This window comes from Macaca mulatta, chromosome 20 (assembly GCF_049350105.2).
Source record: "Macaca mulatta isolate MMU2019108-1 chromosome 20, T2T-MMU8v2.0, whole genome shotgun sequence".
Taxonomy (NCBI): domain Eukaryota; kingdom Metazoa; phylum Chordata; class Mammalia; order Primates; family Cercopithecidae; genus Macaca; species Macaca mulatta.
Window position 1 is genome coordinate 23,705,920 of NC_133425.1, and position 24,068 is coordinate 23,729,987.

The window sequence follows — 24,068 nt, forward strand, 5'->3', positions numbered from 1 at the left end:
AACACCCCTTCCCCTGCCCCACCAAACTATCTCCAATAGCTCCAGAAAACAGAGAAAACTTTGTGGTTTTTTGTGTGTGTTTTCTTTTTGTTTTTTTGAGACAGGATCTCCCTTTGTTACCCAGGCTGGAGTGCAGTGGTATAATCATGGCTTACTGCAGCCTGGACCTCCTGGGCTCAAGTGATCCCCCTGCCTCGACCTCCCGAGTAGCTGGGACCACAGGCATGCACCACCACGCCAGGCTAATTTTTAAACATTTTTTTGTAGAGATGGGGTTAAGACCTGTGTTGCCCAGGCTGGTCTCAAACTCCTAGGCTCAAGTAGTCCCCCTACCTCAGCCTCCCAAAGTGTTGGGATTATAGGCATGAGCCACCGTGCCCAGCCTGGAGAGGACTGTTGATGAGAAATTAGTTAATGGGTGCAATGTACCTTATTCAGGTGATGGGTGCCGTAAAAGCCCCGACTTGACCGCTGTGCAATCTATGCAGGTAACCAAAAAAAGAGGATTTTATTGGAAAGAAAAAACAAAGACAAAGGTGTACCTGGGCCTCGTGAGGAGCTAGAATCTATAATCCTAAAGCAGTCTAGAATAAATTTCTAGATTTCTTTGTCCTTGCTTTCTTTGTTTCTCCCTGCTCCTGGTAAACATGACTTTGTTAGCTCCTTGCAGTTTGCCTATCTGGCAAATTCCCTGCATTTCAAATCATAGTCATGGGAAAGAGAATCTGGTTGGTTCAGCTTGGGGCAGGTGTTTATTCCTGGCCCAATCAGCTGGCAATGGCTACTACTAACTCACTAGCAACCTTTTGAAAGGGGTCGTATCTACAGGGAGGGAATAATTGGTGTTCATGGCACGTGAGAGGCACCATCTTGAGTCCAAGGAGACTAACTGGATTGAAGCAGGACATAATTATAGCTTAGTGGTACAAACATGGCATCATTGCCTCCCAGGAGAGGAAACTGGTGAGAGCTTGGCAGGTGTTAGGGCTTTAGCCAACTAAAGCCATCCAAGGATCTTGAGTGCAGGAAATGAATCAGAAATGCAACCCAGGCAAATAGAGCTGGGGCAGGTAGGAATAGGCACAGCCTTGTGCTCTGTTTTCTCAATGGTGGCCTTTGCATATTCCTTCAATAATCAAAGACCTGTGGAATTCCAAGGAAGAATAGAGGTAGTTCTAGCCTTTGAAAACTTTGGCCTCTATGTGGAGGGACAAGGCTTAGAAAGCTGAAAAAAAAAAAAAAGCTAGAAGAGCATCAATTGTGATCACAATTCTGACAGTGATTGCAAGTCTATAAAATACAGAGGAAAGAAAAGTTGTGTGTGAACACATGTCATTGAATGCACACTTACTTGGGTAAGGCGTTTTGAGTTTGCATGGATTTGGCATACGTCATCTGATGTATCTTGGCAACACCCCTATGAAGGACAAGCTGTCATTACCCCCTTTTGGGAAGGCAGAGACTCTAAGTAACTGACCCAAGGTCTCAGAGCAAGTATCCAGTATAACTGCAACTAGAACCCAGGACTAGCTGATACCAGAACCAGGGCTCTTAACCACAGCACTACACAGCCTCTCTGGAGAGAAACAGATGGTTCGGAGCAGTAAAGGGATCAGCTTACAGACAGGATGAATCCACAGACCAGCTTGGAAAATCATTAAAGATCACTAAATAGACAAAGTCTTGCAGCAACTCCCCTTGGAGCATGGTACATAGAGCTGCACACGTGGTCGGTTTTCTCTGTTCATGGTATCTGATTAAAAGTGGCAAGTGTCCCCCTGGCAGTCACACAGGCATCATGTTACACTCCATTTTCAGCTGTCTTAGGGGAAGATTGTCTCTTTGAATTCCCTTGCTTCCTCTGGAGACCTCCAGGTGAATTCTGCACCTCCCACCTAGTCATCATTTTAAATCAGACTATCCTCATACTCATGTTCCAAATTGGGGAAATTCTAGCCAACCATTTTGCATAATGTAGTGACAGACAGACATTTGGTTTTATTTATTTACTGATTATGAGAGGTTAAGGAGAAGGGGAATTTTAAATTACCTGAAGGCACTTGAAGCTTAGAGGGCAGCGGTAATCGTGTAATGAAGAATCACAGCAACAATGACAATTTTGAAGAAGCCCTTTAAAGTCAAGAATACTAGCCAGTTTGAAGAGAAAGATGGTGAGTTTGCCTTTCCGAGCTTTTAATTGGAGTTGACGGTGGAACACCCACGTAGAAACGTCCTGTAGCCAGCTGGAGCTGACTGGAGCTCAGGAGAGAGGGAGAGGATAGAAATATAAGTCAAGACTCATCAGCCCAGAGAGATGAGAGTTGAAATTCTGAGCTGTGACAAGTTCTTCTTAGAAAATTGAGTAAGTAGGAGAGAGCCAATCTGGGCTTCAAGTCGATATGCAAGAAATACCTCTTTTGATTTTCATATATTAGAGTCCAACAAATAAGCCCTAATCAAAAAACACTAAGTGTGGTGATAAGGAAGATTTTGCAATAATTTCATAGGGGGAATGGGGAACAAAAGCAAATTTAAGGGTGCTGTGGAGGGGAATAATATGTAAGAATTGGAGGCAGTACGTGAGGTCCATTTAGTTAGCTGAAACCCCCATAGTTCACTCTTTATGCCTCTCATGCACTTTCTTTTATCACATTCTATTTATTTATTTACGTTTATTTGAAACATGGTCTCACTCTATCACTCAGGCTGGAGTGCAGTGGTGCAATCACTGCTCACTGCAGCCTTGACCTCCCAGGCACAAGCCGTCCTCTCACCTGAGCCTCCTGAGTAGCTGGGACTACAGGTGTGCGCCACCGTGCCTGGCTAATTTTTTTATTTTTTGTAGAGCCAGGGTCTTGCCGTGTTGCCCAGGCTGGTCTGGAACTTCTGGGCTCAAAAGTGGTCCTCCCACCTCAGCCTCTCAAACCGCTGGAATTACAGGCATGAGCCCCTGTGCCCGGCCACATTCTATTTTAGATTAGCGTTTGAATTAGTTGTCTATTTGTTTTAACCAAGATTCTGAATTCCCTGAGGGCAAGCCTGAACCTTATTCATCATTTTCATCCTTTTAATGCCTGCCTAAAGGCATGACTTGCAAAAATAAGCGCTCGATGAAAGTTCTAAAACTCACTTCTCTGCTCCAGATTGGCTCTGGAGTGCCTCTGACAATGTTTTCCAGATTTTGATGTTGCTTACTGTGGAGTGGGAGATGAACCTGGTGGTACATGAACACATTGCATTTATTTTTAAAATAAGTCATTTAAAGGATTGATGTACCAGAGCCAGACTGGATATTGCATAAAGATGATGGACTCCAGATATGCACTTCTTTTCTGCAGAGAGGTTGAATTTCCATTTATGGCTTTGGTATGAAATTTAAAATTTTTTAAATAATTGTGTTTAAGTTTTTTTTAAGTGAGTTAATAAAAATACTTTTAAAATAAGTCAATTTTAGTAGAAAAGGCAGACAAACTTGGTAAAGATTTTCTTTTCTTTTCTTTCTTTCTTTTTTTCCTTTTTTTTTTTTTTTTTTTTTTTTTGAGACAGAGTCTCACTCTTGCCCAGGCTGGAGTGCAGTGGCATGATCTGGGCTCACAGTAACCTCCACATCCTCAGATCAAGCCATTCTTGTGCCTCAGCCTTCCAAATAGCTGAGATTAGAGGTGTGTGTCACCGTACCCGGCTAATTTTCGTATTTTCAGTAGAGACAGGGTTTCACCATGTTGGCCAGGCTGGTCTCAAGCTCTTGGCCTTAAGTGATCCACCCACCTGGACCTCCCAAAGTGCTTACAGGTGGGAGCCACCACACCCAGCCCAGATATGCACTTCTTTTCTACAGAGAGGATGAATTTCCATTTATGACTTTGGTATGAAGTTTAAAATTCTTTAAATACTTGTGTTTAAGTTTTTTAAACTGAGTTAATGAAAATTTTTTAAAAAATAAGTCAATTTTAGTAGAGGAGGGGGAGAAATTTGGTGAAGATCTTAAAGCCCTTTGGGAGATGAGTCACATTCGGGTGGATGGTCTTAGGCAGTGTGTCATAATCTGGTCTTACCCGACCTTTCCCCCTTTTTCTCTTCTATGACTCCATGAATTTTACTCTCCCTCTCCAGCAATAAGAGCCATCAAATCAGGAGCCTAAAGTGCTTAGTTGTATTTTGCACAATGTACATTAAAACAAATACAAACCCGTAAAGGTGAAACCATCATACATCCGTGGACTACTTAAAATGATCTCCTACCCATTTTGGGAAACACGGCCATTTGGAAATTTATCTGGCCCCTGTCCCTCGCCTGGGAATCCTTAACATCTGGCACCGTGGATTATCCACAGAAACATCTCTGGCAATAGAGTTGCTCCTGGCATAGAGTGGGCATCATTAAGTGTTTGTTCAGAAATAAAAGGACAGTGAGATGCCAACCATAACATTTAATAGCTTAGGCGCTGGTGTGTCGAAGCCACTTGCTCAGTACAGTTCAAAGATGATAGATCTTAGGGTTTCCCTGCATATGGTTAGCGGTAGGAACATACCACAAAACACGGCCTTACCCACGGTGGAGCGATCCCCCAATGCGGGGATTCCGACTAATGAGTTTGGGGGGCAAGCCGAGTTCTTCCGAGCAGAAAGCAAGCGAGTGAAATCTCTCTCTCACTGACTTCTCTCTCTGCAGCCGATGCCATCTGCTAGCTTTAAAAATAATTTTTAAAAGCAAGTGTTTTGGTTCTCTTCAACGTGCAGCAAAGACAGATGCTATTTTTAGGCTTGTTTTCTATTAAAAAAAAAAAAAGAAGAAGAAGAAAAAACCAAAGAACCAGGGGCTGGGTGTCGGCTGTTCTGGCTTACTGTCTGCATTTTGCCATCAACTTATATGTGACCTTTTGGCAAATCTCCTATGCCTTGGACCCTGAGAACATAAGTGATCATTTCACCTCCTTTTCTCATTAGACATGTTGAGAGGGTGAAGTAGTATTGGTCTGAGAAATAAAAACCATTCATTTTCTAAAAATTAGTCAGTGTGGGCAATACGGCAAAACCCTGTCTCTACAAAAACTACAAAAATTAGCCAGGTGTGGTTGTGTGCACCTGTAGTCCCAGCTACTGGGGAGGCTGAGGCAGGAGGATCACTTGAGCCTAGGAGGTTGAGGCTGCAGCAAGCAGAGATCATGCCATTGTACTCCAGACTGGGTGACAGAGTGAGACCCTGTCTCAAACAAACAAACAAACAAACAAACAAACAAACAAACAAAATTGGTTAACTTGTGCTCTCCTGTAACCTGCCAGCTTCTGTCTTGATGTACCACTAGATCTCCATGTGCCTTCTCTCCTCTCCTGGACTGGAAGCTCTTTGAGGGGAGGACACATCCACACATCCGTACAATGTCTAGCTCAGAACCTTTCACACAAGATGTACCCACTGGAGGCAGCATCATGAGGGGTTGAGAGTGCAGAGTCTGGAACCAAATGCCTAAGGTTCAGATCCTGGCTTTGCAGCAACTTATCAGCTGAGAGACCACTGGCAAGTTACTTACCCTTTCTGAGCTTCAACTTTCTCCTCTTTAGAAGGGAGAGAATGATTATACTTGTCACATTGAGTTTTGTAGAGGGACAAGTGAGACAAAATATGTAAAGCATTCAGCTCATCACGTGGTAAGTACCCAAGAGAGCTTAATTTCATTATTGTTGTTGTTGTAGTTATTAGGCCCTCCCACATTTGATAAATGCACATATGACTGTTACGTATAAGATAAAGTTCTATGTGCTGTAAGGAAGATTTATTTAAATGGTGAATTAAATGTTTGTTATATGGCCAGCATCATGTTAGACACTCTACACATGTGTCCTTGTTTAACGCTCTGTGGGCAAGTCAAAAATGTCCCGTCTACAGAAGAGAAAGCCCAATATTAGGTTAAAGAACTGCTCAGTGTTGCAGTTAGTAAGTAGTGCAACAAGACTTCAAATACTGTATTGACTTAAAAGGTGAAATCTTTGCTTCACTTTCCCCACCACCTCTTCTTCTAGTTTTATAGCCCCTCACAATGGCTTTGCAACTTTTGACAGCAAGTCACCTTTTACATTGTGACTCAGCCATAGCAACGTATAAATATAACCAAAACATATATTCCACAAAAAGTACTTAGTGGTGTTCTGTGCAGCATGCACTGATAATTTTTCTTTCTTCTTTTTTCTTTTTTTTTTTTTTTTTTTTTGAGACAGAGTTTCACTCTGTTGCCCGGGCTGGAGTGCAGTGGCACCACCATGGCTCATGGCTCACTATAGCCTTGAACTCCTGGGCTCAAGCGATCCTCTTGCCTCAGCCTCATGAATAGCTGGGACTACAGGTGCTCACCACCATACCCGGCTAATTTTTTTTTTGGGGGGGGGCGGGTAGAGGCAGAGTCTTGCTATGTTCCCCAGGCTGTTCTCAAACTCCTAGCCTCAAGTGATCCTCCTGTCTCGGCCCCACCAAAGTTCTGGGATTGCAGGAGTGAGCCACCATGCCTGACCTCTTTTTTCTGTTCTTTTTTTTTTTTTAAGTTGATCATGACCCACCAAATTGATTTAATGATCAGTTAAAGTGAGATACAACTTGAGTTTGGAAAACACTGGTCTGGCTTCAGTACTCAGGCAGTGCTGCCAGGACATCTCATTTTCATCACATTTAGCTTGCAGCCCTGTGTATGTTTCATTCCAGCCCCTCAGTCAGTCTGTTAGAGATTATCGAATATGTTATCCTCATTTTATAAGTGAAGATATCAAGGCTCAGGGATATAAAATGGTCTTCCCAAGCCTCCCCAGTAGTCAGAAAACGTGGAGCCCATGCTTTCATTCCACTCTTCTGACTGTATGAATGGTGCTTTGGAGACCCAGTAACTCCTGCTGCCTCAAGGCTCACCCATTTTTCACTTAATTAATGTGTACTGATGGCTCGCTTTGGCCAGGCATGGTGCTGGGCTATTGGTACATAGTGGTAAACAATTTTTACACGGTTCCGGATTTGTGGAACGTTCAGTCACATTTGACATTAGTCCATTTCTTTCAGAGTGAGACCCTGAACCTTTGTATTAGCCTACGTGACCTTACATGATGAGTCCCTCAGCACCGCTCTGGGCTCATCTCCTACCCTGTCCCCCTTCTTCTTTCTTCTCCAAGCACATGAGGTGTGCTCTAGCCTCAGGGCTTTTGCACAGCCTGTTTCTCCGCCTGGTAAACTCTCACTCTAGATAACCTGCATAGCTGCTTTTGTCATCTCCTTCAAGTCTTTGCCGAAGGATTGCCTTCTAAATAAGATTATCCTGAATACTTTATTGAAATTGGAACTCCTTTCTCCCGTCTCATCAAGCTGGTACTCCCAATCCTCCATACTTTGCTCTGCTTTTCCCCCATGGCACTTTTTAATCTTTTAATCTTCTATTTTTATTTTTATTTATTTATTTAATTTTGAGACAGAGTCTCACTCTCTTGCCCAGGCTGGAGTGCAGTGGTGTGATCTTGGCTCACTGCAACCTCCACCTCCCAGGTTCAAGCAACTCTGCTGCATCAGCCTCTCTAGTAGCTGGGACTAAAGGCACGCACCATCATGCCCAGCTAATTTTTGTATTTATATTTTAGTAGAGACAGGGTTTCACTATGTTAGCCAGGCTGGTCTTGAGCCCCTGACCTCAGGTGATCTGCCCGCCTCAGTCTCCCAAAGTGCTAGGATTACAGGCGCGAGCCACTGTGCCTGGCTATCTTTTAACATTCTATATAATTTATTTATTATGTTTAGCATTTATTGTCTTTATCTGTGTCTACCTGCTAGAATGAAAGATAAAGGCCAGGAATATTTGTTGGTTTTGTTCACTGCTCTATGTTCAGCACTCATCTATAACCTGGTACCTAGTAGGACTCTATACATTTTTTTTTACTTGACTAGATAGATGAAATAAACAACCATCAAGTTCAAAATATAATTAACAAATTATGATGTGGTCAGAGATTTAAAAAAGAAAAGAAAAGAAAAAAGCCCACGGGGTTTCATGAAAGAGTAGAACGGCAGACCTAATTTAGATTGGGTGGGTTAGAGGAAGTGACTTTTTTAGGCTGAGAACATAAGAGGGACTTCAGTTCCCAAATTCGTTAGCGCAGACTCTGCCATTGCAAGCCAAAGGAATGTAGCGTAAAGGAGAGATTTCACCCAAGCAGAAGCCTCTAAGAAGAGACAAAGTGATTCATTCATTTAGCAAACACCCTCTGATGGAAGGAGAGACGCAAGTCACATATTGGTGTTGCCCAAGGGCCAAAACACAAGTCTGTCTTATTTAATCCCAGCAGCATCACTGAGGTTCTGCTCTTATCTCCTCTTGACAGATGAGGAAACCCAGGTGTTGAATAACTTCTCCAGATACATCCAGCTATTAAGAGACAGAGCTGGATTTCCAAATGAAGTGTCTTTGGTACCAAAGCTTGTGCCCTTTCACTCTCTGGGCACCTACTATGTGCTAGTTGTGCTATCAGGAACAGGGCTTACACAGCCAAGAAGGGCATAGCCCCTGACCTGAAGAAGTTCACAATATCCCTTGAAAGACATGCTGAAAAACTTCCCTGATTAGGACACAGATTTTTTTCTGGCCCCATTTCTTTTACTTCTGGACATGCCTTCCTAGGTTACTGTTTTTCAAACCTTGATAATTCATCTTTTTGTTTTTGATAGCTACTGTGTTATCTATTGGTGAGTACCTCAAAATTCAGTGGCTTAAAACAACAATAAGCATTCATTATCTCAGTTTCTGTGGGGCAGGAATTTGGGAATGCTTCACCTAGTTGATCTGGCTCTGGGTCTCAAAGGATTGAGTCAGATTGTCAGCTGGAATTCTATTCATCTGAAGGCTTGTCTCAGGTGAAGGATCTGTTTCCAAGGTGATTCTCTCACAGGACTGGAGTTGGTGCTGGCTGTTGGCAGGAGGCCTCGGTTCTTTGCCAAATGTACCTTTCTGTAGTACTGCTTGAGCATCCTCATGGCATGGCGGCAGGCTTCCCAAAAAGCAGTGATCTGAGAGAGCAGGGTGGAAGCTGTAGGTCTTTTATGTGCTACTCCTGGAAGTCATACATTGTCATTTTTGCAATATCCAGTGGGTTACACAGGTCAGTCCTATTCATTATGGGAAGGTACTACACAAGTACATAAATACCAAGAGTTTGAAAAATCACTGGGGCAGTGGGGGGGGCATCATAAAGGCTGGCTAGTACAGCTACCTATCATCTGTAACATTATTTACTTAATATTTTCCACTTTTTGTTAAAATCAGCCTTATCCTAAACAATAATATCAGTTAAGTCACAATATTAATATGCTAATTATATTTTCCAGCAAAAAAATATAAACTTGTAATTATTATTATTATTATTATTTTTGAGATGGAGTCTCACTCTCACCCAGGCCGGAGTGCAGTGGCATGATCTTGGCTCACTGCAACATCCCCCTCCCAGGTTCAAGCGAGTCTCCTGCGTCAGCCTCCTGAGTAGCTGGGATTACAGGCACCTGTCACCATGACTCACTAATTTTTGTTTTTTTTTGCTTTTGTTGTTTTTCAGTAGAGATGGAATTTTGCCATGTTGGCCAGGCTGGTCTTGAACTCCTGACCTCGGGTGATCTGCCCACCTCAGTCTCCCAAAGTGCTGAGATTACAGGTGTAATACGTAGGCATGAGCCACCATGCCTAGCCAACGTTGTAATTATTCATGAAAAAAATTATCTGTGTATCACCTATGCTCGCTTGCATAGTTCCAGTAACACAAACGTTACCCTTGGGGAAACAGCAAGCCCAGCAAACAGGGATCTGTCAGAGTCCTGGAAGTTTTCATCATAAATTCCAGCTCTTCCCTCACTGTCCATTTGGAGCCCCAGAGGCTACAGGATGTTAATGTTGCTGTTTGCTGTCCTCTTCCAGGACCGCCTGTACTTTGTGATGGAGTACGTCAACGGGGGCGACCTCATGTATCACATCCAGCAAGTTGGCCGGTTCAAGGAGCCCCATGCCGTGTAAGTGAGAACTAGTGCTGTGCTTTCTCTTTGGGATAAATGGGTAGGTTAGTGGTTCCTTTGGGTGTGTTTTTTTTGTTTGTTTTTTTGTTTTTGTTTTTTTGCCAAAGAGGGATTTTTAAACACCTCGGGCATCTTTTTGAAAAAATATTTAGCCAGGGAAGAAAGATGTTCTGCTTAATATGAGATGCTTCTTTTTTTTTTTCCTGACACCAGCTAATAACCTGAAGCTCAGCCAGACACCATGGCTCCTACCTGTAATCTCTGTTTTGGGAGGCTGAGATTGGAGGATCAGTTGAGCTCAGGAGTTAAAGGCCAGCCTGGGCACCATGACGAGATCTCATCTCTATAAAAAATAAAAAACTTAGCTGGGGATGGTGGCGCACACTGTAGTCTCTTCTGAAAAATAAAACAAAACTCAAAGCTCTAAAACCACAGCTATTTATTTCTAATTCATGTCCCTGACTGCTTAGAAAGGCCGTGTATCTTCCCTGGGGATTATCACTGTAGATGTTATGTGTCCATTTGCTAATATTTATTGAGAACTTACTATGAGCCAGGCCCTAAGTGCTTAACAAACATCGTCTCAACCCTGAGAATAACTCTGGGAGGGAGATGCTGCCACCTCTGCTTTACAAACAAGGAAATGGAGATGCAAGGTTTTGAAAGCTTGCTCATATTCATGGAGCTAGTAAGAAGCAGTTCCTGAATTCTGACCCCAGTGCTTCTTTGCCCATGTTCTTTATCTTACACCACTCTCCCTCTTAGATGCCTTCACTCCACGGGGGTGAAGGATCAAGGTGCTCAGTGGCAATGGTCTGTGGTTCCTGGGATGGGGAGACTGATTCTTGGTTGTTGGAAATGTGTTTCCTCTGCTGAGTCAACTCCATCCCCTTCAGTTTAAAAGGCAGCTACAGTCTCTTCTTTTCAGAACACAAATCTCATCATGTCACTCCCCTGCTTAGGAACATTGCAAGTTGTAGGAATCAGCAATGATAACCTCTCCTGGGGAGTTTGCTAAGATCTTACTGCCTCTCCATAGAGCCCCCAGAGCTCATCTAGAACCCCACCCTGTCATACCGGAGGCTCGGTGGCTCCCGCCCAGTTCAGCTTGCCCCCTCTCCTCCCACCTGGCCAGGTTGTGAGCACTGTGTTCTGATAGGATTTGCATTATTCTTGTGCTTCCAAATCTAGCCATTCATATCTCCTGGCACGACTCTAATAGGATTAGCTTTGCTTTTACTTCTAACATCTAATTGACCACAGGCTTTAATTCCGTTGTCACACAAGACATGTCAAGACACTTTGCATAGTTCCCCAAAGCCCTGCCCAACCTTTGTGGCATAACTGGGCTTCCTAGTTCTCTCGAAACCTCTTTCTTTATGGGTTGACCTTCAATAAGAGGTTACACTTTAGACAGATGTTGTTTCTGATTCCAGCTGTGCCATTCATTCGCTATGTAACTTGCCCAAGTTAATCTCTCTAACCCTCAGTTTCCTCATTTGAGGAATGGGAAGATAATAGTAGGACCTATCTTACAGCATTATTATTGGGATTAAATCAGGTAATGCCTAAAACGGTGCTAGGCAGATGGTAAACCTTCAACAGATGTTAGCTGCTATTGTCAAGATAATTTAACTTGCTATACAGTCTGAAAGTATAATTCTCTCTCTTTTTGTGGGGGTTGGGGGACAGGGTCTCACTCTGTTGCTCAGACTGGAGTGCAGTGACCCTGATTATAGCTCACTGCAGCCTTGATCTCCTGGGCTCAAGCAATGCTCTTGCCTCAGCCTTCCAAGTAGCTGGGATCACAGGCATGTGCCACCACTCCCAGTTATTTTTTTTCTTTTATTTTTAGTAGAGACAAGGCCTCACTATGTTACCCAGCTAGTGAAACCGTAATTCTCCATCCAGCTCATCATATCCCATGGCCCCCTCTCCACTATACAATTGCTGAACTTCTGCCTACCCCCAATTTGTCCTTAAGGCAACCCCATCACCTTCTAAACCACCCTGTGAATCCATCCGTACTCTCAGCATTTTATGAGCTATTTAGCTGACCATCCATGGGTTCTTTAATGCCCTGCACCTAGTTCAATATTGTATTGAATTCTGAGCATTGCCAAGCATATGGTGTCCTTGAGTTTCTCCATTGCCTTTTTTTTTTTTTTTTTTTTAATTTCAGATTTTACGCTGCAGAAATTGCCATCGGTCTGTTCTTCTTACAGAGTAAGGGCATCATTTACCGGTAAGTGAATATTGCTGTACTTTCCATCTCTTCATCTCCCTCAGCTCCTCCCTGCCCTGCCTCTTTCTTCAGCTGCTTTTAAAATTAGAATCCGTGGTGGGGGAGGAATCCTCCAGAACTAACTTGGGCATGTGTTCTGCCAGGCAGCATCGCCCACTGCCCTGGCAAAGTTTGGACAGCTCTATATGGTGGTAGAAAATCTCGATGGACTGTGTCACCAATGATGGTTCAGAGCCTCAAACAGGAGACCATTTGCTCTAAGAGGAGACTCACAGAGAGGACCCCAGTACTTCTTTCTCTTGCTTGTGGACCCTACATTTGAGGAGCAGACAAAGAATTTTGGCTGGCAGAATGTGATGGATCACATTATTATGAAACATTATTTATTTATTTATTTATTTCTGCTATGTAACTACAACTTGGAAATGGATCTCTGAGTGGCTGCTCTGAAAGACAGGATTAAGTTCAGGACTTGGCATCTGCTGGTATTTGGAGGAGCAAATGGATGATCATAGCTGCATGAGTCATATCGTTTTATATTTCATGCAAGGCGGACGATTGCACCCGAGGCTGCTATTTGTCAGCGAGTCCAGGGCGTACAATTCTCCTTGTACTACGTCGATGCAAATGGCATAGCCAGTGCAGGCTTGGGCTGGTTTGTTATGCAAGAGAGGCTGCAAGGCATGAGGCTTCCAAACAGCGCTTGGCATGGGTGGGGGGGGGGTCTATTTCAAAGATTATGAAGAACCACAAAAGTCTATTCCATTCATGCATTTGACACATATTTATCAAATCCTACTATATTCTAGGCACTCTTGTGGGTGGTGGGCATACAGAAGTGAATAAAACAGATGAAACCCCTTGCCCCTGTGGAGTTTATCTTTTCGTGGTGGGAGACAGATAAGTGAATCATAAAAACATAGTCTGCCAAGTAGTGATAAGTACTATGGAGATAAATCAAGCAGGGGAGGGTGCTGGTGTACCCTGCGTGTTGGAGGGTTCCCTCTCATTCTGTAGAGAGCGTAGTGATGAGAGCCTGGAGAGTTAGGGGTGACTTGGGAGTCCTGGGCCTTTTGCTTTAACTGCGGGATATGGGATTAAAAGGCATGAGGGGGCTGGGCACAGTAGCTACCACCTGTAATCCCAACGCTTTGGGATGCCGAGGCAGGAGGAATGCTTCAAGCTAGGAGCTTCAGACCAGCCTAGGCAACATAGTGAGGCCCCCATCTCTAAAAATAAAATACAATTAGCCAGGTGTGGTGGTGCATACCTATAGACCTAGCTACTCAGGAGGCTGAGGTGGGACGATCAATTGAGCCCAGGAGTTCAAGGATGCAGTGAGCTATGATCATACTACTGCATTCCAGCCTGGGTGACAGAGCGAGACCCTGTCTCAAAAAAAAAAAAAAAAAAAAAAAAAAAAAAAAAAAAAAGGCATGATAAGATTAGCCCTGGTAAGTACAAGGCAGATAGTGGAGGCAAGGCTATGGGGTCCTGGCAGGACGGAGGGATGGGAAGTGGGGGCCTTGTCAGAAGCTTTCAGAGTCCTGGAGCTTTTAGTCACACCTTGGAGTGCTGATATGAAATCTATAGGGAGAAGGATAATCTTATTCTGAGTGCACAAAGTTCCTGCCATTCCTACTTTCTCCTAATGATGGAGGGAAGAAGGTCAAGAAGAGGAGTGGTTTTACTTGGCATGTGGGTGATCCTAGTGAAAGTGTGAAAATAGAGAGAAGACGAATTTAGAAGCTGAGGCAGGAGGATCACTTGAGCCCAGGAGTTCGAAACTGCAGTGAGCTATGATTGTGCCACTGCACTCCAGCCTGGGCAACAGAGCAAGACCCTGTCTCTAAAAAAAGAATTTAAATTTTAAATAGTATGCTCATTCTGTCCATGCCCACGTTTGCCCTCAGTGAACACATTAGCTCTGTGTGCATGAAATGGCACGTGGAAATAATCTAATTCCCTTAGTTTCTCTTTTGACTGTCATAGTGACAATATCATTTTGTGCTGAATATAATTCTGGTGTTGAAAGATACACATGAGGCTGGGGGCAGTGACTCATGCCTGTAAACCCAGCATGTAGAGAGGCTGAGGCGGGCAGATTGCCTGAGGTCAGGAGTTGGTGACCAGCCTGGCCAACATGGTGAAACCCCATCTCTACTAAAAAAATACGAACATTAGCTGGGTGTGGTTGCACATGCCTGTAATCCCAGCTACTTGGGAGGCTGAGGCAGGAGAATCGCTTGAACCCAGGAGACAGAGGTTGTGGTGAGCCAAGATCACCCTGTTGCACTCCAGCCTGGGCAACAAGAATGAAACTCCATCTCAAAAAAAAAAAAGGTGCATATGATCTTCCATATGATGTGATGATGTGATCCCTAAATTCAAGCCAATGACTTCAGCTAGTGCTTAACCACAGAGACAGGGATCATGGGTGATTTTTCACTCTACATGATTTTCAACTTGGGTGCTGACATTAGGACCTAACTCCTATGTGGGATGTGCCTCTACTAAAATAGAACCAACTGGATTCTTGAGAAGATTAAACATGGAACTACAAGTTTGTTGGAAGAAAATCCAGTCCCAGTGTAGGAAACAGGAAAGGAAATAATTAGAGTTCTAGTCAATTGAGTTGTGATTCAGGGCTAGTTTCTAATCAATCAGGAAGCCGCGTTGGGATCTGGGATCCATGAATCCAGATCCAGGTGGTAAAATTCAAAGACTAGCATTTCAGGTGCTAATATGATACCTATTCCAAAGCCCCTTTTCCTAAACTAACTACATACTCTCCCTTTAATCTTCCACTATTAATATGGTCTTTAAAGGGATATTTATCAATCTTTTAGGCCAGTCTTCATCTGAACCCCTCTTTTGCGTATGTGTAAGAACAGAGTCAATCTCCTACTATAGATAATGAAAATGACAGATACTCATTTCACAGCCCCCCTGTAGCCAGGGCAGGCACACAACACAAGCACTGACACTTGGTCATACTTACTCAAGACCTTGAATCAGAAACTAGTGGCCAAGAAAGCAGAAAGCACAGTATCAAGAGAGGCCATAGTAATTATCAGCAGTTACTTTCCAGAGGCAAGAGAAGAGGGTCTTAACAGCAATAGGCAGAGTCCAGCTTAGGGCTTCGTGGAATAAGGGGTGATATTTGTGTCCCATGGCAACTTGGGTGGTGGTGTCATTGGACAAGCTCTGAGTTGCAGTTAGGCATCGTTTTGGGCTTTATAGACTCTTAATCTGGTTCTTCAATCTCCTCAAAGATTCCGTGAGCTCCCCAATATCCTTTGATGAATTCCTTTTCAGGTAAAAGTCATCACAGTTGGTTTTTGTTGCTCACCCTCCAGAACACTTCTTGGAAATAGACTTCTTGAAATTGATAGTCAAATAGGAATGGTAAAAAATAAATTACTTGACAAAAGATGTATGGTTTTGTCATTTCATAGAGATTGCCTTCATAGTGGTAGTCTTTTAAGATGTTACAAATCACTACCTCCTTCATCTAAATCTCTCCTTAATTGAACAGTTCTTAAGTAAAGAGGATGAAGGATTTTGTTAGACTTACCGTCTTTAAGGAAATGGAGATGTTGTGTTGGGGGGCGAGGAGGGAAAAAGATTCTTCCTATCAAACTTGGTTTCTGATTTACCAATCACTATATCTGGAATGTGTGTTGGTTTTGCCCTTGATGGTTTTCTGAAAAATGAAAATAATTTCTCCATCCATCTTTTGAAGCAGAAATGAGGATTTATTACATAGAACAAAAGATTAGGGTGTGATATCAAAACACTGCTATGTGATGGTAAAGATGACAGAGGTGCCCTCCAGCCTCAGGACTGCCTGGCTCTTGGCACCTGAAACTTCTTTTCTATAATAGATGAAGATTTTATCACTTCCCTAGTCTACCCAGCTGCCTGCTTCTGGGCATGTGGTCCCGCTGAAGGGATGTCATTTGTCACTATTAGAGAAATCACAAATATCACATATAGACCTACCTAGTAAGTTTAGGAAAAGCAAATTGCTGCAAAGCCTGGGTTTTCTGAGTTCCAAACTTTCACTCAAATCACGGTGGCTTGTAGATGAGCATGAAGGCTGGATACGAGCAGCACCATGGACAGCACCAAAGGCATGGCGTGTTGGGATTGGCAAACATCAGTGGGCGAGTGCAAGTGGACCTCCCCCTCCCTTTGAATAAGGAGAACCCACAGACACAGATAGGAGATGCCAGGATATAGTTTTCAGATTGTATTCTTTTAGTCGGAAATGAAGACAGTAACTCAATTCAAAGTAACTGAGGTTAAAAGAGGCATTTATTGGCTGACATAACTTAAAAATCCAGGCACAGATCTGACTTTAGGCCTGGATACATGCAGAGGCTCAAGTGCACGTTATGAGGGCACACTTTATCATCCTCCCTCTAGGCTCTACTTTCTCTATATTAGATTGCTTCTCTTCATCTGGTGACCCCTGGAGTTTCTAGACTTCCATAATACCACCTGAACAACCCCAATGTAAAATGCACTTATCCCTTTCTTGATTGTGCCAGCCAAAGTGCCGGCACTAATACTTAACAGCTTTGATTGGCTCACATTGAATCACATGCCCATTCCTGAATCAATCACTGTGACCAGAAGAATGGAATATTTCCATTGGCCAGGACAGGCCCATGTGACCATTCCTGGAGCCATGTTACATGGAAGCCATGTTACACCCATGGCAGAATTGGATGAGGGTGTTTCTTCTAGGGAATATTAGAATGCTGTCATCACAAAATATTAGAATAGGCAGAACCACAGATGCCCACTGCCCAATGAAGATGACCAAAGGGAAACATCTGAATTAAGCAATAGATCCCCCTACCTCTCAGGAAGTCGGAGTTCCCCATCTTCTATTAGGACTGGAACCATCTGATCCATCACTCAGCCTTGCTCACTGGTGCTGAAATATAAAGCATTGACATTGGAGTAGGTGTTTAGGGAGGAGGAAAGTGTGTTGATATTGGATCCATCTTGTGTGCTAAAGACTACAAGTGTTCCCCAAAATATCAAGCTCTTCTCATCAACACAGATGAAAATAAAAGAGAATACAGCACATATCCTTTAGGTTAGAGCTCAAATGTCACCACCTTAGAGAGGTCCTTTCTGACTGACACCCTGCTTAAAGTGACTTCCTCTAATCACTATCTTATGTCTTCTTTATTTTCATCATACCACTTATCAGAATCTATAATAATCATGCTTATAGAGTAATTGTTATCTTTTGCCCAGCACTGAAATTTTATCTGAAGAACAGGAGGCTTGTCTTGTTTACAGCTACATACTACATCCAGGCATAGTGCCTGTCACATAGTAATTGTTCAACAATTTGTTTGTTTGTTTGTTTTTGAGACGGAGTCTCGCTCTGTCACCCAGGCTGGAGTGCAGTGGCACTATCTCGGCTCACTGCAACCTCCGCCTCCCGGGTTCAAGCTATTCTCCTGCCTCAGCCTCCCGGGTAGCTGGGACTACAGGCGCCCGCCACCAAGTCCAGCTAATTTTTTATTTTTAGTAGAGACGAGGTTTCACCATATTGACCAGGCTGGTCTTGAACTCCTGACCTTGTGATCCAACTGCCTTGACCTCCCAAAGTGCTGGAATTGCAGATGTGAGCCAACATGCCCGGCCAAATATCTTTTTATTCAAAGAATCAATGGAAACTCCTGGGTCATGTCCTAGGAGGTAGTCCAAGAGATCAGGGAACACTTCCTTCAATCAGCTTTTTTTTCTTTGTCATCTTCAGAGATATTTTAAAAAATAATAATTTTGTGGAAAATGTATCTTCTTACAAAATATAAGGGGTCTTTAAGTTGCAAAGGAAAATTCTTGGAATTTTCCTGGATCCAGGAAGTGTCATGGATGCTCTGCCCTTTGCTTAACTTTCTGTGGATCTCCCTCTTTTCAGAAGTGCTGTCTCTTTGTGTCCTTGTGAGACACTTGGCACAGTTGGCTCTGTAGAAAAAGAAAAGCACGGAGGTTTGTGGACCTCTTTTTATTTCCCTGCCAGATTGTAAGCTGTTGGAGGTCAAAGGCTGGTTGCTACTGACCTTTGTGCCCACACAACACCTAACACAGTGTTTTATGCATAATGAGTGGCTGTTGCTTGGCTTGAAATGCATAGCAATTAATTAAATCTCTAAATTCTTGTGTCTGCCATAGTGACCTAAAACTTGACAACGTGATGCTCGATTCTGAGGGGCACATCAAGATTGCTGATTTTGGCATGTGTAAGGAGAACATCTGGGATGGGGTGACAACCAAGACATTCTGTGGCACTCCAGACTACATCGCCCCTGAGGTGAGAGCTGCGGGGCACACGTTCACATTGCAGTGATGTACCCTCTGCTCCCCAGATGGCCGTGTGAGAGCTGGGAAGGGTCGAGGGTGGTACCTTGCAAGGGAACCTCGGGCAGAATCTTATTCTATACTCTAAATCCTCCCTTTGAGATCACACATGCAAATTAATTTAGCACACATCCAGAAGCCCAAGCCCAAAATACATCAAGGTTTGGGAGAAAATTTAAATAAAACTCAAAAGAACCATCCAACACACATCAGTAAAATTCTTCATCAGACTGCTGTGGCCCACAGCCATGTGATACCGCCTAATTGTGACATCGGAATGTTTGTCGAGAGAGAAAGAGCAGATCCCCTGGGCTGGCATATGACATGGGATCTGTGTCCTGTATATGTTCCTCAGTAGGAAAATGGACAATAGCCCATGATTTATTTATAGCATGAAATACTACCAGGCACCAATTCAGAAGAGTGAGTTAGATATGTATGTAGATATGAAAAGATCTTCAAGACACATTGTTAGAGAAAAAAAAAAAAAAATCAAGATACAGAATGACAAATACAAGGCCGGGCACGGCAGCTCGTGCCTGTAATCCCAGCACTTTGGGAGGCAGAGGCAAATGGATCACTTGAGCCCAGGAGCTCCAGAACAACCTGGGCAACGTGGTGAGACCTCGTCTCTACAAAAAAATACAAATATTAGCCAGGTGTGGTGGCACGTGCCTGTAGTCCCAGCTACTTGGGAGACTGAGGTAAGAGAATCACCTGAGCCCCGGGAGGTCCAGGCTGCAGTGAGCCGTGATTATGCCACTGCACTGCAGCCTGGATGACACAGTAAGACCCTGTCTCAAAAAAAAAAAAAAGAAAAAGAAAGAGGAATGACAACAATGTGATACTATTTATGGATAAAACAGAAATACACGGAACACTGCTCTGTTTTCAACTAGTAAAAGCATACAAAAATCTGGAAGATTTCAGACTGATTTTATAACACTGGTTACCTCTGAAGATAAGGGAATTGTAAAGAGAAATTTAGCTACTTCTGTATACTGCTGACATTTTTTTTACAAGGTAAATATATTTGTATATTACTTGAGTAATAAAGTAATTCAAAAATAATAAGGCTTTATTCAGACCCAATGAAGTTTTCCCAATGTGATATACTTTGGTCTATTATCATTTTGTTAATTAATTAGATATGACACAATCTATAACACAACTTCCTGATAGGCCGTGGGTTCCATAATCTCTGGTTCTCAACTCTAACTGCAGTTTAGAGTCATGAGAGAGCTTTTATGATGTAGGATGCAGCTGGGGCATGGTGGCTCACCCCTGTAATCTCAGCGCTTTGGGAGGCTGAGGCAAGAAGATCGCTTGAGGGTAGGAGTTTGAGACCAGACTGGACAACATAGTGAGACCCTAATCTCTACAAAAAAAATAAAAATAAAAATTCGCCCAGTGCACTAGCTTACACCTGCTGTCCTGACTACTCAGGAGGCTAAGGCGGGAGGATCGCTTGAGCCCGGCAGGTGGAGGCTGCAGTCAGCAGTGATCATGCCACTGCACCTCAGCCTGGGAAACAGAGCGAGACCCTGTCTCAAAAGGAAAAAAAACAAAACCAAAAAACCCACAGACAAACAAACAGAAAACAATGTGGGCTGCTCAAATGCCATCCCATTAGAATCTCTGCAGGGCGAGGCCCAGGATTTGGGGTTCTCAGAAGTTCCTCACTGGTGGTGATCCAGACAAGCACAAGAAACCCTGAACTGTGTTTCTGATGAAGTTGCCTCCCCTCCAGCCTGCAGATGGGAGGGATAAGCTGCAGGTCAGGCTTTGTCATGAACTAACCACATCACCTCTGGCAACTGGTCTCACATCCCAGGCTCTAGTTTCCTTTGTAAAAAGATTGGCTTGTTGGGTTGTCATGAGGATCAAACAAGACTTGAAGTACTTTAAAAGTGTGAAAACACTTTCAATGAGAAGTGTTCTCCTGGAATGCTTTCCCTTCCTTGTCTTGCGGGTTACTTCTCAGAACGCATTTCATTCGTTCATAATTGACAAGTAAAATTGTATACATTTATCATGTGCAACATGTTCTGAAATACGTATACATTGTGGAATGGCTAAGTTGAGTTAATTAACATATTTATTATCTCACATACTTTTTTTTTTTTGTGGTAAGAACACTTAAAAATCCCTCTTAGCAATTTTAAAGAATACAATAGATAGTTATTAACTATAGTTACTGTGTTGTACGATAGATCTCTTGAATTTATTCCTCCTACTTAACTGAAATTTCATATCCTGTAATCAACATCTCTGCATTTCTGATTTTGGAATAGAAATCAAAGTGGGAGATAGAGATCAAGAAACGGCCATTCACTTTATAGCCAAGTTTGCTCAAATACCCTTTTTGAGTTAAACAAGCAGTAACTGAATTATAAAACATTCTAGGATTAGTTAACATTTTGAGGGCATAATATGTGAAAGCCACCTACTATCTCACATAACCCCATGATATAGATATTATAGAAGTTAAGTAACTTCTCCTGTGATCAGACAACCTACCAGTAGACAGCAGTCAGGATTCAAAGTCAGACTGCCTAACCCTCAGGCCTCAGCCTTTAGCCTTTGCTATATTACCTCTTAACCTCTGACATGGTTAGTTTTACATCCCTACATGCTGAAAGATGGACCGTCACATGGCTCTTCTAGACTTTTCCATGTTCTGGCAGTTTGGGAATATGAATTAAAAACTTCACAACCGCATATACCACATGATCCACCAATTCTACATCTAGGAGTTTATCTTAAGGAAATACTTGGACAGATGTCCAAATGTCTAATTGCAAGAATATATGTTACAGCATAGGAAGAGACCTAATCAATTGGAAATTTATAAGATAGATTTGGGTGTATCCATTCAACAGAATGTTATGCAGAGATAAAAACTGATTGTGTTCATATACAAATATTAAATTAGCAAGGAAAATTTAAGTGAATAACTGGCTTTATTAAAGATCTATTGCCCATAATCCCAGTGCTTTGGGAGGCCAAAGTGGGAGGATTGCTTGAGTTTGAGTTCAGTCTGGGCAATATAGAGAGACCCCGTCCCTACAAAAAATTAAATAATTAGCATGGTGGTGAGCACCTATAGTCCCAACTACACAGGAGGCTGAGGTGCAGGGATTACTTGAGCCCAGGAGGCCAAGGCTGTGAGCTATGAGCTATGATCTTGCCACTGCACTCCAGCCTAGGTGACAAAAAGAGACACTATCAAAAAAAAAAAAAAAGAAAAGAAAAAAGAAAAAAAATGGTCCACATGCCAAAGTGTTTATGTAAAGCACACACATACACGCAGAGTTTAATATGTATTCAGAGAAAAGAGTATGGAATGAAGTAGACCAAATATTAGTCATAATTTTTCTCTTAATAAAGGATTATGGGTGATTTTCATGTTATCATCTCAGCTTAGCTATCTTTTATAAAGAAATAGTAAAATAGTAACAAATATTATTACCTCTTAAACGTTTTTATTTGTAATTATGTTTTAAAAACATGTAACATAAAATTTACTATCTTAACCATTTCTAAGTGTACAGTTTAGTAGTGTTAAGTATATTTACATTATTGTGTAAATGTTATAACTTTTACAATGAAGAGTAAAGACAGTTTTTCTTTTAAAAATTCCATGCTCACTGTTTTGAAAATAATGATAATAATAATACACCGTACTTAGTGCTTCGAAAAGGCAATGTGACAGCCACAGGTGTTTGCCCAGCTGCAGGTGCCTCTGCAAAGAATGTCTGTCATTCCCTGAGTAGCTAATGTAAAGAAATAGCTCAGGTGGGCACTAGCCTTCTTGTAAAAGAAGAGTGGAATCTGTCTCCAGAAGATACATGAACTGCAAACCTCCCTGATAGGATGCCTTCTGTTTTCTAGATAATTGCTTATCAGCCCTATGGGAAGTCCGTGGATTGGTGGGCATTTGGAGTCCTGCTGTATGAAATGTTGGCTGGGCAGGTAATTGAATTTTAAGTGATCGATAAGAGAAGTCCTCTCTACCCCCATCCACATGGCTTCCTTAGGAGAATGCATGTTTGGTAACAGCTCATAAATGGAAACCTCTATGACTTTCCCGGCCTTGGGGTCATACAAGTCCGTGGTCATTTGAAAGCTGGGTGTGTGGCTTCACTGTAGGCCCCAGGGAGGAGAGTCTGCCAGTTGAGGGGGGCTCTGGGGAGGGTTCAAGCAGGGATTCTTCTCCTCCCACCCTCCCCTGTCATACAGGCACCCTTTGAAGGGGAGGATGAAGATGAACTCTTCCAGTCCATCATGGAACACAACGTAGCCTATCCCAAGTCTATGTCTAAGGAAGCTGTGGCCATCTGCAAAGGGGTAAGTACATCTCTTAAAGCTGTGGCCAGGACCACCCTATACAGGCATGTGGGATGTACCTTGCCCAAGGACACCCCACCGGGGGGGGGGGGTGGGAACAGAGCCTGAACTCCACCCTTCACTCTGTTTGGCAATATGAGAACCCTGGCATGGAGCTGCTACCTCCCAGAGGAGAGAGCGCTTTTTTTCTGATTTGCACAGAAGTGCCACAGAGAGCTGCCTGCAGCTGCGTCTTGCTGCTGGCTGGGCTGCAGTCTCTGAACCAGCACAGGGGAATGCTCATTGAGTGAATGAGGTAGAAAGCACAGAGATTTTGTCAAAGAGCTGGAAGTCGTGGGAAAGGACACAAGAGGTCTTCGGCACAACTCAGGCTATCTTGCCCTGCTCTGCTGTATGTGTTTAGTTAATACCAAGAGCGTGCAACTTTTGTTCTAAAAAATACCAGGCAGTGTTGAGGTTAAGGAATTCTCTAGATAAGCAGACTGAAATTCAGTGTACTCAAAATCCCACTGTCCCCTCTCTCCCAACATGCACACAAATGGCTCAAAGGGAATGCACGCTTGTACGTCTACAGTTTATACACAGGGCACCTGCGAAGAAAGCAGGACGTGTGTTTGTGGGGAGGGATTGTTTGTTTTGCGTCTTGTGTTGGACCAAGGCATACTCACAGTGACTTGTGTGAGATCCTAAGGATCAGTGATGCTCACTTTTGGAGCCATCAGGATAACCTGAAGTGCCTTACCAGAATGCACATGCTTCTGCCTCACCCCAGAGATTAAGTCTGGGTATGAGTATTTTGGAAAAGTCTCCATTTGGCTTGCACACCACTGCCTTTAAACATACTGTCCAAATGAAGTGATTTTTCAACTCTGATGGAAGCCTGAAAGCAATCAAATTAGATGCCCAGAAAATATGTTCCCAGCGTAATATACTAATAAAGAATTTGCTCTCCCACCACCCAGTGGTACAGGTTAGAACATGGCCATGCCTTAATCAGCGGGTTCCCACCTGTGTGTCTGAATAAACCAGGGCTGCCAGTCCTACATCTGTGGGATGCTT

General features: G+C 43.0%; 1 protein-coding gene across 19 annotated transcripts in view; it reads left to right on the forward strand.

The window, feature by feature from the left end:
* PRKCB (protein kinase C beta) overlaps positions 1-24,068 on the forward strand; it is a 382,335-nt gene that overhangs the window by 323,640 nt on the left and 34,627 nt on the right. For all 19 annotated transcript variants that reach the window (XR_013410845.1, XR_013410839.1, XR_013410842.1 and 16 more), the window contains 5 exon segments: positions 9,930-10,021; positions 12,207-12,269; positions 18,474-18,612; positions 22,554-22,634; positions 22,902-23,009. Coding sequence is in view for 10 of the 19 variants with exons in the window: in XM_077983617.1 (XP_077839743.1) it covers positions 9,930-10,021; positions 12,207-12,269; positions 18,474-18,612; positions 22,554-22,634; positions 22,902-23,009 (483 nt within the window). In the remaining 9 variants the exon portion in view is untranslated.